Raw genomic sequence first — 15,317 nt, 5'->3', positions numbered from 1 at the left:
ACAATGTCTAAACCTGACCTTTAACTTCATTCAGACAGACAGACAGACAGACACTGTTTTATACTACGAATTATCTCTCTGGTCCAAGGAGTGACAAACGCACGCACGCACGCACGCACGCACGCACGCACGCACGCACGCACGCACGCACGCACGCACGCACGCACGCACGCACGCACGCACGCACGCACGCACGCACGCACGCACGCACGCACGCACGCACGCACGCACGCACGCACGCACGCACGCACGCACGCACGCACGCACGCACGCACGCACGCACGCACGCACGCACGCACGCACGCACGCACGCACGCACGCACGCACGCACGCACGCACGCACGCACGCACGCACGCACGCACGCACGCACGCACGCACGCACGCACGCACGCACGCACGCACGCACGCACGCACGCACGCACGCACGCACGCACGCACGCACGCACGCACGCACGCACGCACGCACGCACGCACGCACGCACGCACGCACGCACGCACGCACGCACGCACGCACGCACGCACGCACGCACGCACGCACGCACGCACGCACGCACGCACGCACGCACGCACGCACGCACGCACGCACGCACGCACGCACGCACGCACGCACGCACGCACGCACGCACGCACGCACGCACGCACGCACGCACGCACGCACGCACGCACGCACGCACGCACACACACACACACACACACACACACACACACACACACACACACACACACACACACACACACACACACACACACACACACACACACACACACACACACACACACACACAGAGTGTGTTCCATTGTAGATAAGGAGAGTGTACAGCTGGTCATCTGGCGGTGAGTGTGATAAAAACTAGCCACTACTCAGCCGAACTGCTTGTCACTGTGCACGTGCGTGCGTGCGTGCGTGCGTGCGTGTCAGAGTATTGTGTTTCTTGGCAATAACTTTCATAGCATTGAAAAGCCAGTTTATTTCTGGTGCATTTAACATTGATGAGTTACAGGCGTTGGTGTGATGAGCAGCACAGCTGCATACTGTACGTAACAGCTGGTTCTGTTGTTTCCTATAGTAGCTGGTCTCCACGCTGACCCCGTACCCATGTTGTTTCCTATAGTAGCTGGTCTCCACGCTGACCCCGTACCCAAATAGAGACCCATAAATTAATGGACTCGGCTGTTATTAGAATTCTTCTGAGTTCCGAATCCAAAAAGTAACCAAGAGATGTCGAAACCACAGCCGAACAGACATGCAGGCAATTAGTCCAGTAATAATGCAATTTGACCTCAAACTAATTGCAAAAAAAACAAACTGATCTTCAATATATCCTGAATTACAGAAAATAAGTTGCCTGGAATTTTTGAGGGGAAAGTGTTGAAAATGGCCTGTACAGTATGACCACCATAGACAAGGCAAATATTGTTGATCCTGTATTTTCCATAGATTTCCTGCACTATATGATCAGAAATACGAGTTCCGACCCCGAGCAGGACCCATAGATTGTGGCCCATGCGCGCACAGAAACTTGAGGCTCTTTCTTGTTGTTGTTGTCTACACCATTGGTTCCCAAAGTGGGGTCCGGGGACCCCCAGGGGTCCTTGAGGGAGTTCCAGGGGGTCCCCAGTTTAATGATAGATAGTTATAGGAACCAAATGGACCCTTATGGGTCTGTAACTCAGAGAGTGTACAAATGGAAAAACAACAGTAGAAACCAACAAAAACATGTTGTATACCCTGCCCTTTTCTCTTCTAATTATTTGTTCGGACCCAAAAATGTGTTCATTGTCATGAGTTGTCACCATCCGAGTTGTCTTTGTCCGAGGCTTACAGGTTTGAATAAATACTTCATGAAATGTCTATGGGAAAAATGAATGGGAAATTCTCTTCACAAAAAAAATAATAATAAAGAAAATTAATAGAGACGTACTAAAGATACACAACATGTAAGACTACGTTTTTTTCTCTCCAATGGAAATATCCTAAAAAAATAGGGTCGTATTATAATCGGGGACTAGAGACTATTTGACATTCAATGTTCTCTTTCCACAAATGAGTCTTTTTATAATCAGAGTTGTCTTATACTCAGGAGAATACGGGTACTTTTTATAATCAGAGTCGTCTTATACTCAGGACAATACGGGTACAATAAATACACAAGTTATAAACAGCAAAATGTCCTTGCAAAGTAGAATGGTGTGGATGGTTGGATGGATAGAGAATGGTAGAGAGGAAAAGAGACATAGAAAAGTTTGTGTGTGTGTGTGTGTGTGTGTGTGTGTGTGTGTGTGTGTGTGTGTGTGTGTGTGTGTGTGTGTGTGTGCGCGTGTGCATTGCGTTATTTTTATCAATAAAGTCTAACGTCACAAATGTGTGAACTGGATTCTTAAGTCCTCAATTGCACATTTTGAGTGCATGTGCGTGCGTGCGTGTGCATTGCGTGCGTGCGTGTGTTGCATGCGTCAGTACCTTCGTTTGAAGGTGAGGATGACTCCCAGCAGGATGATGAAGAACATGAGAATCCCGGCGATGACTCCGGCCATCTTCACCGTCCCAGCGTCCACCTGCTGCTCCGGGTGCTCCACCGAGTCGTTATCCTGCAGAGACGCACCTGAGACCAAGACGAGACCAGACACCACACGGCCAGGGGTTAACCCGTTTCCACCTGAAGACCATGCTACAATAATGTCTTCTAAATCATGACAGTTAACTGAAAAACCCTATACCCAGCAAGCACGGTCAGGACCTGGACGAATTAGTGACGTCTCTATTGGGGCCAAATCAAGTCAAACCAAGGCTAGTCACATCTGGCCCAGAATATCACCTGATTTCAACCAACATAGATTATGCCCACTAAGATGGACATCCCTGGATGAATCAGAGAGAGTCCGATCGACGCCAGATCAATTTAAGTCATGTCATAACTAGTCAGATCTAGCCCAGAATAAGCTATATTATTTTAACTGTTGAAGACCTCCTGGAAATGACGTAAAGATCATCCCCATATGGGCTGTGATCTAGCCTAGTCCTGAACGTCACTGGAGTCATCATAACGTAATTTGGCTTCCTGGGTATGTTTCTATGTCAGTGTTCTCAAACATTTTCATGTCAAGGACCCCCAGAAATAAATAAAGTATTTGGCCGCCGACCCCCATCTGAAAATATGTTGTTCCAACAGGGACCCGTCCAGAGGCAAAGATTTGAGTTCAAAATGTTCGTGGTGAAAGAATATATATTCAAAGATTTGCCCCACATTTTCACGATTTTTCAATAGCTAAAGTAGCCCAAACTTTTTCACGTCAAGGACCCCCAAATTGACACTAATTAGCCCGCGGACCCCCATTTGAAAATATATGCCAGAGACCCCCATAAAAGGATATTTTTACGGCTCTAGTAGTGATTCTCAACCCGTTTAATTTCAAGGACCCCCTGTTTGACATGCATATTAGTCTACAGCAGTGGTTCCCAAAGTGGGGTCCGGGGACCCCCAGGGGTACCTGAGGGAGTTCCAGGGGGGACCCATCTATTTTGTTCATGTTCATAAAGTGCTAAAGTGTTTAAAGCAGTGGTTCCCAAACTTTTTCATGTCAAGGACCCCCAAATTGACACTACTTAGCCTGTGGACCCCCATTTGAAAAGATATGCCAGGGACCCCCATAAGAGAAGACGTCTTCATTTAGACGTATACATTTAGACGTATACATTTAGACAGTGTCCCCCCGAGTGCCTCCCCAGTGTCCCCCCGAGTGCCTCCCCAGTGTGCCCCCCGAGTGCCTTCCCAGTGTGCCCCTGAGTGCCTCCCCAGTGTCTCCCCAGTGCCTCCTCAGTGCCTGCCCAGTGTCCCCCAGTGTCCCCCCAGTGTCTCCAATAGCAATACAAGAGCAATAATACAAATTAATCTTAATGTATTAATCTTATTAATTAATTAATCAAATTAATTAATTAATCAAAATTGCGGCCTGTGCCCAGCACCATGCCAAAGCTTTTTCCTGCAGGAAACACTGCTTGTGGTTGTAAATATATTGTTATCCGTGTTGCGAGGATGAGGGGGTACCTGGAAAAATATCTACCCCAAAAGGGGTACCTGGTCCAAAAAAGTTTGGGAACACCCGGTCTACAGACCCCCATTTAATGGCATTTCTATCTCTGGGAGCCCCAATTTATATTGTAAAATCAATGTTAATTTAACTCTGATGTTAATTTAACTTCCATTTGTACAAAAAAATCTGAGACGCGTGGAAAAACAGAAAACGACACATTACTTTGAAGCCAAGTTACTCTGTCATACTGTTACATAGAAACACAATTTATGTCAAACAGCACACGAGACCATCGACTTTCTCACGGTTCAGACGGTATTCGAATACGTTGCACGTTTTTTCCACTATCGCAGTTTGACATAAGAGTGTGTGGTCTGAGCAATCAGCTCGGATCACAGTGTCGCACGCCCAAGAACGAGTTTAGAGGGGAGAGGCAGTGTGAAGACTGTACCGAAATCCTCCAAACAAATTGTCCTCAAGGCAAAAAAAAACATTAGCAAATCTACAAGCTCACAACGTGGCACAAATGGTTATAATCTGATCTGGTATAACTCTGGATTCTACTGGGAGACAGTTCTGGGCCCCATCCAGGACTAGAAGTATAAATTATGGAAACATTGGACATACTCCAGTAAAGTACAGTACTTGATTACATGTACTTGGGTTACTTTAGTGTTCCCAGGGGTCCTTGAGAGAGTTCCAGGGGATCCCCAGCTAAATGATAGTTTGGAATCAAATGGACCTTTATGGGTCTGTAACTCCCAAGAGTAATATAAATTGGGGGTCTCAGAGATAGACACTAGCATGACTGAAGTCAAATCAGACAGAAGTAGCATGTGCTTAAATTCACATTTAGAAAATGTTTCAGATGTCAAACATTTCTGAGATGATAGAATGCTGAAGGATGATGATGGTCATGGAAGGGGAACCTTCTGAAAGCTTCATGGGCAAAGATAAACAACAGTCAAAATACGTCTCAGACATGCTAGTGATAATTATGCAGGGTCTGTAGACTAATGCATGTCAAATTGGGGGTCCTTGAAATTAAACGGGTTGAGAATCACTGCTAGAGACGTAAAAATCTTCTCTCATGGGGGTCCCTGGCATATCTTTTCTAATAATGGGAGTCCACAGGCTAATTAGTGTCAATTTGGGAGTCCTTGACATGAAAACGTTTGAGAACCACTGCTATACACCACCGGTTCAGACGTCATGCACACCACGTTGTCTTCAAGGTTTTCTGATTGACTGTCTTTTAATACTTGGTATTATTGATTAATATTTCTGCAGGGAGGATGAAGGCTTCTGTCAAAACGTAAGCTTATGCTGCAGCAAGAATTACAAACTGTCTGAACTGACAGGAATGAACGTGACTCAGATTCACATTGAAAACACACAGCGATGCCGTTAGCCTCAATAGAATTGAAAACACACAGCGATGCCGTTAGCCTCAATAGAATTGAAAACACACAGCGATGCCGTTAGCCTCAATAGAATTCAAAACACACAGCGATGCCGTTAGCCTCAATAGAATTGAAAACACAGAGCGATTTTCCACATAGACCCCCTTTCCACCGGTTGGTTCCCAATGGGAACCGGTTCAGTTATTTTTGGTTCTTAGAGTCCATGAGCCAGAGCTCCAAAATTGGTGGTAAAAAATAGACCTTTAAATTGTTTATAGGATCAATACAAGTAAATTAATACATGATAACCCTTCCACAGTAGTAGCTTTTTCATATTTTCGATAATTTTGCATATTTTCCTACATAATGCCTCATTTGCATGTTTAAAAATGTAAAATATCTAATACAATAAATCATTGTCTTCGTTTTTAGTCTACTCAATTTAGTTTCATGGTGATAAAAATCTAATATACGTATGGTTTTGCACACTCAATTGACATTATAGCTAAGCCCCTCCCCAAACTGCTATGGTCCAATCACAGCTAAGCATACCACGGGTTAGACAAACCTCTCCACCAATAGTTTTCCTATTATGATAAAACATTGTTTAAAAAAAAAAAAATGTCACGCATATATTTTTCCAGTGCATATGGCAGGACTTGTTGACGGATTTGGAAGAGATTTTAAAGGTCTGGTTCCAGAAATGAACCAGTATTTAATCCATGATATTTACATTGGAATGAATGCAAGTGTCTAAGTGGGAGAGGGCGGGGCTTTGCTAAAGGTGAATTCCGTTCCAATTTTGGAGCTCTGGATCATGGACTGAGAACCAACAATAATTGAAGCGGTTCCCATTGGCAACCAACTGGTGGAAAAGGGGCCTTATAGATTTGGTAAAAAAAAGATGTATATGAATTATGTTAAAGCCCTCCTATGAGACACAGAATGGTTTCTGAACTGCCCACAGCACTCCTATGAGACTCAGAGTGGTTTCTGAACTGCCCACAGCACTCCTATGAGACACAGAGTGGTTTCTGAACTGCCCACAGCACTCCTATGAGACACAGACTGGTTTCTGAACTGCCCACAGCACTCCTATGAGACACAGACTGGTTTCTGAACTGCCCACAGCACTCCTATGAGACAGATTGAGTAGAAAAAAATGGTGGTATTCTATCATGAACATACTGTAAGTGAGGACCAAATATGAAGATAGGTTGAAAAGTGCAGTGAAGTGGTCCTTTAAGCTTGGAACCAAGCCTGGAACATAAAACATTCGATTCTGTGTTAAGAAAAAAGAAAAGTTTGAACAACCACAAAGAAAAGGTATTTGTTAAATATATATTAAATACTATTATAAAATATTAAAATATGTGTTGACGAATAATCAAATGTGTTATGGTTCACCAGGAGCCTGTATTGTATGGCTTGGTTCAAAGCTTAAAGTAATTTATATAAATATTTTAGGAAGTCTTTATGGGCAAAAAATACATTTCTGTCCCTATACACCGTCTCTAGCTGTCCTACCGTGTGTGTGTGTGTGTGTGTGTGTGTGTGTGTGTGTGTGTGTTGTGTGTGTGTGTGTGTGTGTGTGTTGTGTGTGTTGTGTGTGTTGTGTGTGTATTTCCACATTATTCAGTTTTATTTCTTTCTTTCTCCTTCGGTATTAAATCAGAGAGCATTCTGGGTAAAACAGATATTAAAACCATAATCCAATGATAACACTGCTGCCAAGCCCTCATGAATTATTAATTACTGCTAGCGCGCGTGTGTGGGTGTGTGTGGGTGTGTGTGTGTGTGTGTGTGTGTGTGTGTGTTCATTCGAGTGGGTGTTATTGTGTGCACCTTGGCAAGTTTAAAAGGTTTTATACAGTGTGCTTGTGTGTGTGTTTATAACTGTGTGTGCGTGTTTATGTGTGTGCGCATGCGTGGGTTGAGTCTCTGTGAACGTGCGTGCGTGTGTGCGTGCGTGTGCAGGCGTGCAAGTCCAGCTAAAGGCTAGCAGGGTACAAGCACACGCGCACAGATAAGGCCGTCTTTCTTACGGTTTTATAAAGCCGACCTCGTATAATTATTTACTTGTTATTATTATTATTATGATCACTGCTGCGTTGTCAGAAGGAAGACGAACAATACCTGTAAGAAAGATGTAACCTTGAAGTTTCATTATATTATATTAACATTCACCGCTCAGGATTAAATTAATGTATAAGCCCCCTCTCGCCATGCAGGCGCTAACTGTATTCTCTATCATCTGCGGACGTGCATGGGGGAGGACGTGCATGGGGACGTGCATGGGGGAGGACGTGCATGGGGGAGGACGTGCATGGGGGAGGACGTGCATGGGGACGTGCATGGGGGAGGACGTGCATGGGGGAGGACGTGCATGGGGGAGGACGTGCATGGGGGAGGACGTGCATGGGGAGGACGTGCATGGGGGAGGACGTGCATGGGGAGGACGTGCATGGGGGAGGACGTGCATGGGGGAGGACGTGCATGGGGACGTGCATGGGGACGTGCATGGGGGAGGACGTGCATGGGGACGTGCATGGGGGAGGACGTGCATGGGGGAGGACGTGCATGGGGACGTGCATGGGGGAGGACGTGCATGGGGGAGGACGTGCATGGGGACGTGCATGGGGGAGGACGTGCATGGGGGAGGACGTGCATGGGGGAGGACGTGCATGGGGGAGGACGTGCATGGGGACGTGCATGGGGGAGGACGTGCATGGGGGAGGACGTGCATGGGGACGTGCATGGGGGAGGACGTGCATGGGGGAGGACGTGCATGGGGGAGGACGTGCATGGGGACGTGCATGGGGGAGGACGTGCATGGGGGAGGACGTGCATGGAGGAGGACGTGCATGGGGGAGGACGTGCATGGGGGAGGACGTGCATGGAGGAGGACGTGCATGGGGGAGGACGTGCATGGAGGAGGACGTGCATGGGGGAGGACGTGCATGGGGGAGGACGTGCATGGGGGAGGACGTGCATGGGGGAGGACGTGCATGGGGGAGGACGTGCATGGGGGAGGCCGCTGGATGTTATACCAAAACAGGGTTGACCTCAACAGCGTACGGGGAGATCTATTATAACTAGGGATGGAGCTCGTTATTGTTTTATTGATAACGATCACCTTATCGATCAGGCTTATCGAGGCGCGTTCATATTGAGCATTTTCTATTATTTTGTGGAAAGACGGGAGACAATACATTCTGAACAGAACCAGTATCTATTACTATAGGGCCTTGAAATACAGAACTTTTGTAACTGACGCAAGGCAATTTACCTTTTTACCAATAACATATTATTAAAGAAACTGGTTAATATGTGTACCGTGTTACATTTTGTTTACCCGGACAGCGCTGGTTGGCAGGTATCAATACACTTTTAAACTGACATGTTTGTGCCAGCAAGGATGATTACATTTATTTCTCGATCGCCTTTTGATTGTTTAAACATGATGTCATGCGCTATAGCGCTACTATGCTCGATAACAGGCTTGATAAGCCCAAAGCTTAATATTGATAACGGGTACACAATAAGCTTGTTATCAGATTTTTTCGGGTGTGGGTTATCGAGCTCCATCCCTACTTGTACCGCTGGGCGAAAAACTAAGTGACCGCACAAATCCACTCCATTCTCCTTTCGTGGACGTAAACATCGATTGACCCTGAATGTAGATCAAAATCTCTGGATACAGAAATAGCCGAATGTGGCCTAGCGGGAACTGGATATGGTATTCCAGAGGCGGGACAACTTAAGAGTGAGGACTCCATTAAACTGCGATAAAACAATAACTCGTTACTCAAAATAACTTGTGTGTGTGTGTGTGTGTGTGTGTGTGTGTGTGTGTGTGTGTGTGTGTGTGTGTGTGTGTGTGTCTGTGTGTGTGTGTGTGTGTGTGTGTGTGTGTGTGTGTGTGTGTGTGTGTGTGTGTGTGTGTGTGTCTGTGTGTGTGTGTGTGTGTGTGTGTGTGTGTGTGTGTGGGTGGGTGTTGAGCAAATTAATTTTAAACCAGAGAAGAAAGCAGCACACAACCAACGCGTTCGTTGTGTGCTGCTTGTTTGCAGCATGCCATACCTATAGCCTCGGAAACCCAGACGTTTTTATTTATTTTTATTTTCAATTCGACATAGAGTAGCACAAACTCTCTGCTGATTTCTGATCGTCTGCACTTTTGTTAAATTGACGCACACACGTACACACACACTGCTCTCTCTCTCTCTGTCACTCTAATTAATTAGTCTCATGTCGCGCAGCTGCGTCTAGATTCCCCCTGGCGGATCCTGCCGGGAGCTGCCTATGCCATAGAAAGCATAGGTGGACCCGAGGCTATACCATAACCATACAGTACCTAATCTACCATGCAAAAAGAAATAAGTGCTTTAAAGGACAGTGCTGTGAGTGCTGGTTTTCTTCTCTGGTTTAAAAGTGTCTTTCCTGACCGTGCAGCCGGTAAAATGGTTAAAGTGAGTGAGAAGAGATGCTGCCTTCGATTAGATTTCTGTAAATGTGTGACAGGTAAAATGAAGCCAATGCACCACTAATGAAAACGGTGCAGTTCACATGAATGGCCTAAATAATCAGTGTGTGTGTGTGCTCATTCAAGTGGGTGTTATTGTGTGCACCTTGGCAAGTTTAAAAGGTTTTATAACGTGTGTGCTTGTGTGTGTGTGTGTGTGTGTGTGTGTGTGTGTGTGTGTGTGTGTGTGTGTGTGTGTGTGTGTGTGTGTGTGTGTGTGTGTGTGTGTTTGTAGCTGTGTGTGCGTATTTATGTGTGTGTGTGCGTGGGTTGAGTCTCTGCATGTGTGGATGCATGTGTGTGTGTGCATGTGCATGTGTGTGTTGTGTAAATGTGTGACAGGTAAAATGAAGCCAATGCACCAGTAATGAAAACTGTGCAGTTCACATAAATGGCCTATAATCTGTGTGTGTGTGTGTGTGTGTGTGTGTGTGTGTGTGTGTGTGTGTGTGTGTGTGTGTGTGTGTGTGTGTGTGTGTGTGTGTGTGTGCGCTTCCTCTAAGGATTAATGTTAGCATGTCATTGTAACAGGATTAAAACCTGATGCACTGTTTTGTAATCTGTGTATGAGTGAGTGAGGGTGTGAGGGTGTGAGTGTGTGTGTGTGAGTGTGTGTGTGTGTGTGTGTGTGTGTGTGTGTGTGTGTGTGTGGGGGGGGGGTTATAGGGGGGTCAGCCGCACCCCCACACTAAGGCAGGGGCTTTAGTAGCCCTGCAATATTATTTGGGGCAAAATAAAATGTATGTCACCCATTCTTGAGATAAGGGACAAAACTTTTTTTAAACTGGATTTTTTTTTTTTTTAAGATACATTCAAATCAAATAGATGTATTTGTAGACACAGGTCTCAACTACCAATCTTGAGAAGGAACAGGTTTTTCGCATAACATTTCTTTCTAAAATGGGACATTTATGCACTTAATACCTGATTCATGTCAACTCCGTCAGACACACTAAAATCCCTTTTAATTGAATTTTATCATTTCAACAATAATATAAAGTCCTCAGTTATCTTATAATGGCTTTCAGTAATCAAGTTAAGTAATACAAATCTTTTAATATTATTTTGTTCCAATATCACACTATTATGAAATATCCAATTTCTCAAAACCGTCATTTCAACCTTTATTTTCAATATTATAACATGAAAACCATGTAAAAAAAAAAAAAAATCATCATTACGTATCATTTCAGTTGGTGTTTCAATACATAAGCACAAAAGATTTGACAGCGAATTTTCTATTTCTTTGGAAATTAACAAAAACATCACGGGACGGACGTCTGACGGAGTTGACGAACATCTGACGGAGTTGACAAGTTTAACTGATTTAGGTTCTAGACCACCTAGGATCTTGATTCTGGTGACTAATCCCACATTTTCAAGGATGAGGAATACAGTGGTACTATTTAGATTTGCCCTGTGAACATGGCAGCCATTTTTCAAAATGGCCGCCAACTTTCTGTTATTTCCCAATAACTCAAGTTCTACACCACCTAGGATCTTGATTCTGGTGACTAATCATACATTTTCAAGGATGTGGGATACATTGGTACTATTTAGATTTGTCCTGTGACCATGGTAGACATTTTTCAAAATGGCCGCCAACTTTCTGTTATTTCCCAATAACTCAAGTTCTACACCACCTAGGATCTTGATTCTGGTGACTAATCATACATTTTCAAGGGTGAGGAATACAGTTGTACTATTTAGATTTATCCTGTGACCATGGATGGTAGACATTTAAAAAAATGGTGGACCTGCTATTATTTTACCAATTTACTCAGGGAATATTATCAGAATAATATAAAATCTGTGAATACATTTCTTACCAAGAATTTTCTTCACCAATGTTTGTAAAGGTGTCTACTAACATATCCCACATTGGTTTCTATTTGACCACCCTAGGGGCATGTTTGACAGCTGCTGAAAGTTGGGTACCATCAACAAACAATATAAGGCTAAATGTTTTAAATTTCATTATGCTTTAAGTAGCATGTGGCATGTCAAACTAGGGGCTTTTCATGATTCTGGATCCATTCCAAGCATTAGTTTTGCACAAAAAACACTACGTTGGCTAAAAACGGCCATAGCCATCATCACAGATGTGATGAGGTCAGCACATGTCGGCACATTTGGGCAAGTGGCTATGGCCAAACTAGGGGGTCTATGGCCAAACTAGGGGTCAAACTCCTTGGGCTAAATTCGGTGAGGTGAACAGTGAGCAGTGAACAGTGAGCGAAAGACTGAAGACAGAAGATTTGGCTTCAGGACCATCAGGCAGGATGTGCAGACACTGAAGGCATCAGTGTCTTTCTCTGTGTCCCCAGCATGTCAACCAAAGCAATGTTACCAAATCAAAGGAGCCTTCACCTCATGTCACCTGGGGCTGGGTGAGCAATCGTATCCTGTATCTAAACTCACAACTAAATACAGACACTTGGCCAGACTGCCGTTTGAAAGGGTCAAACCCCTCATCCTGATTGGGGAAGACCACCCCACCTAATCACACCAACCGAACAAGTGAGGTTGGGGCCTCCAGGTGGGCCAGCAGCCATCTGCACAAGACTGGGCTGGACCCTGCAGGAAAGCAATCTCCAGCCAAGACAATGTAAGTTGACTATAACAGAGCCCCAGAACACAGAGCTCAGGAGAAGGATGGAGAAACACTGGCAGGAGGCCACCAAGATACAATGCCCCAGAGACCCAGAGTGTGCCACCACTGGCAATAAGGAGATCAACTGCTGCAGCAAAGATGTCATGAAAGGCAAGTCTCCACCAAAAAAAACCCTGAACCTAATCGGGGTGTCAAGAGACCAAAGTTTCTCCCCCACAGTTCCCTGCAGTGGCCAGTGAAGTCAAACTGTGCATCTGTACCTGAAAGGGGCAAGTCAAAGGCCAGAAAGCCCACCTCCTTTTAATGTCCTGTCAGTAGAAACTCAACCTGCACCTGAAATAAGCCCTTACCTCTCCCAGAGAAAGATCATCCTTGAAAATGTAATGATTAGTCGCCAGAATCAAGATCCTTGGTGGTCTAAAACTTGAGTTATTGGTAAAATAACAGCAGGTTGGTGGTCATTTTGAAAAACAATGGCTGCCATGGTCACAGGACAAATCTAAATAGTACCACTGTATTTCTCATCTTTTAAAATGTATGATTAGTCGCCAAAATCAAGATCCTAGGTGGTCTAAAACTTGAGTTATTGTAAAATAACAGCAGGTGGCGGCCATTTTGAAAAAAAAATGGCTGCTATGGTCACAGGACAAATCTAAATATTACCAATGTACCCCACATCCTTGAAAATGTATGATTAGTCACCAGAATCAAGATCCTAGGTGGTGTAGAACTTGAGTTATTGTAAAATAACAGCAGCATTTTGAAAAATGGCTGCCATGGTCACAGGGAAAGTCTAAATTGTACCACTGTATCCCTCATCCTTGAAAATGAGGTCTTAGTCACCAGAATCAAGATCCTAGGTGGTGTAGAACTTGAGTTATTGTAAAATAACATCAGGTGGCGGCTCTTTTGTAATATGGCTGCCATGGTCACCACGAGACAAATCTGTGATGGCCCCATAGCCAAAAATGTTCCTTAAGGCATGCTCTAACTGTGTGCCAAATTAGAATACTGCCCATTATTCAAAAACAATAATTTTATTGTTTTAGGAACACTTTTGTCAACTCCGTCAGATACACGTCAACTCCGTCAGACACAAAATCTGACGGAGTTGACGTCTGACGGAGTTGACAAAATGGCATTTGTTTTCATCTTAACCCTCTTTAGTACAATGTAGCCATTTTGTTTTTGCTTAATTTTGTTAGCTAAACCTAACCCCTAAACTAAAATAATAAACATTCTTTTTTAATTCTTAACAAAGATCATAATAATGTCCTGACGGAGTTGACATGTAAAAGCTGTGACCACATTGTTATCAACATTGTTTGTTTAAAATATCAAACAATTGAATGCTTGTCAGACCAGGTACTCCACTGTTGCAACAAATATAAATGGGACTTGGAAAAGGAGTCTTCAGGCTAAATCTGTCGACAATATTTTCTGATTAATTTAAGACTTTTAAAAAAACCTGACGGAGTTGACGGAGACGTGGGACGAACATTTGATATGAGATATTTAATAGAAAATATGAATTAAAATTAACTGTGTATATTATTTGCTATGTTGTTGACAATCTACTTTAATTTAGTATGTATATTTATGTGATTGTGACAGTATTAGACACTTTTTTGGCAGTTTGAAATTGTGGCCACTTGCTGGGGACAGGCTAAATACAGGCCTTTTTGGGTACAGGGCCTGCTTTTAACTAATTCAGATGGAATATGAAAACAATTATAATGAAATTAAGGGCATAATAATACACAACTGTATTACACTTAACTTTGCAAGTGCTTTTATTTTTATGAATTAATTTATTTTTTACATAAAATAAGGCTCTTATGTGTGGGACATGTTTTTTCCACTTTTGTCCCTCATCTCAAGAATGAGTGATGTATGTATGTGTATGTATGTATGTATGTACAGTATATGTATGTATACATATGTATCATACATATGCATACATGCATGCATGCATGCATGCATGGCCTGCCTGCCTGCCTGCCTGTGAACTGACCTCATGTACATACCTGTATGTGTAGTACAGTATGTACATTAGATTCCACTCAAACTAATCCATTTAATCTTTCGTTTATAGATGGTCGCTGTCCAGCAGAAACCAGCTAACTCCATTTTCAGGTCTGTGTTGGTTAAAAACCAATGAAAAGTATTACAAATAACTTGTGACAAAACCAGATAACTCCATTGGACCCGCAAACTGCACCACCTCTCCCCCTCTCAAACTGTCTGCTAAAGCAGCTAACTCCACCACCTCTCACCCTCTCAAACTGTCTGCTATAAAGCAACTAACTCCACCACCTCTCCCCCTCTCAAACGGTCTGCTATAAACCAACTAACTCCACCACCTCTCCCCCTCTCAGGCTGTCTGCTAAAGCAGCTACATCCACCACCAAGCATTACTGCCTTGTTTAAAAAAATATACAGCGAATATAAGACGACTGTAAAAAGAACATTGAATGTCAAATAGTCTCTAGTCCCTGATTATAATACGACCCCGTTTTTTAGGATTTTTCCATTGGAAATTATATATCTTATATTCAGGCCAATAGGGTATAAGCCTATTCTTCATTTCCTGATAAATGCGTTGTGAATGTAATGGTTGTAGTACTATCTGTAATGTGCGCTCTCTCGTGGGCAGAGAGTGACGTCCCTGCACAGATGCGGTCAAGAGGATTAGAGTGCCTTTTGTCTCCGTAACCCAATAACAATGCAGACAATGCTAAT

At 43.9% G+C, this 15,317-nt stretch overlaps 1 protein-coding gene across 1 annotated transcript in view; it reads right to left on the bottom strand.

Moving 5' to 3' along the window:
• Positions 1 to 15,317, bottom strand: part of ptprt (protein tyrosine phosphatase receptor type T) — a gene marked incomplete at its 3' end in the record, with an annotated part of 169,603 nt that overhangs the window by 50,406 nt on the left and 103,880 nt on the right. The window contains exon 17 of the mRNA XM_080790372.1: positions 2,463 to 2,604. Coding sequence (XP_080646498.1) covers positions 2,463 to 2,604 — 142 coding nt within the window. The remainder of the gene's footprint in view (positions 1 to 2,462; positions 2,605 to 15,317) is intronic.

Source organism: Protomyctophum bolini (assembly GCF_963924005.1).
Source record: "Protomyctophum bolini genome assembly, chromosome: 2".
NCBI classification, from domain to species: Eukaryota; Metazoa; Chordata; class Actinopteri; order Myctophiformes; family Myctophidae; genus Protomyctophum; species Protomyctophum bolini.
The sequence above is the reverse complement of the archived record's forward strand: the minus strand, read 5'-3'. Positions and strand labels throughout refer to the sequence as shown.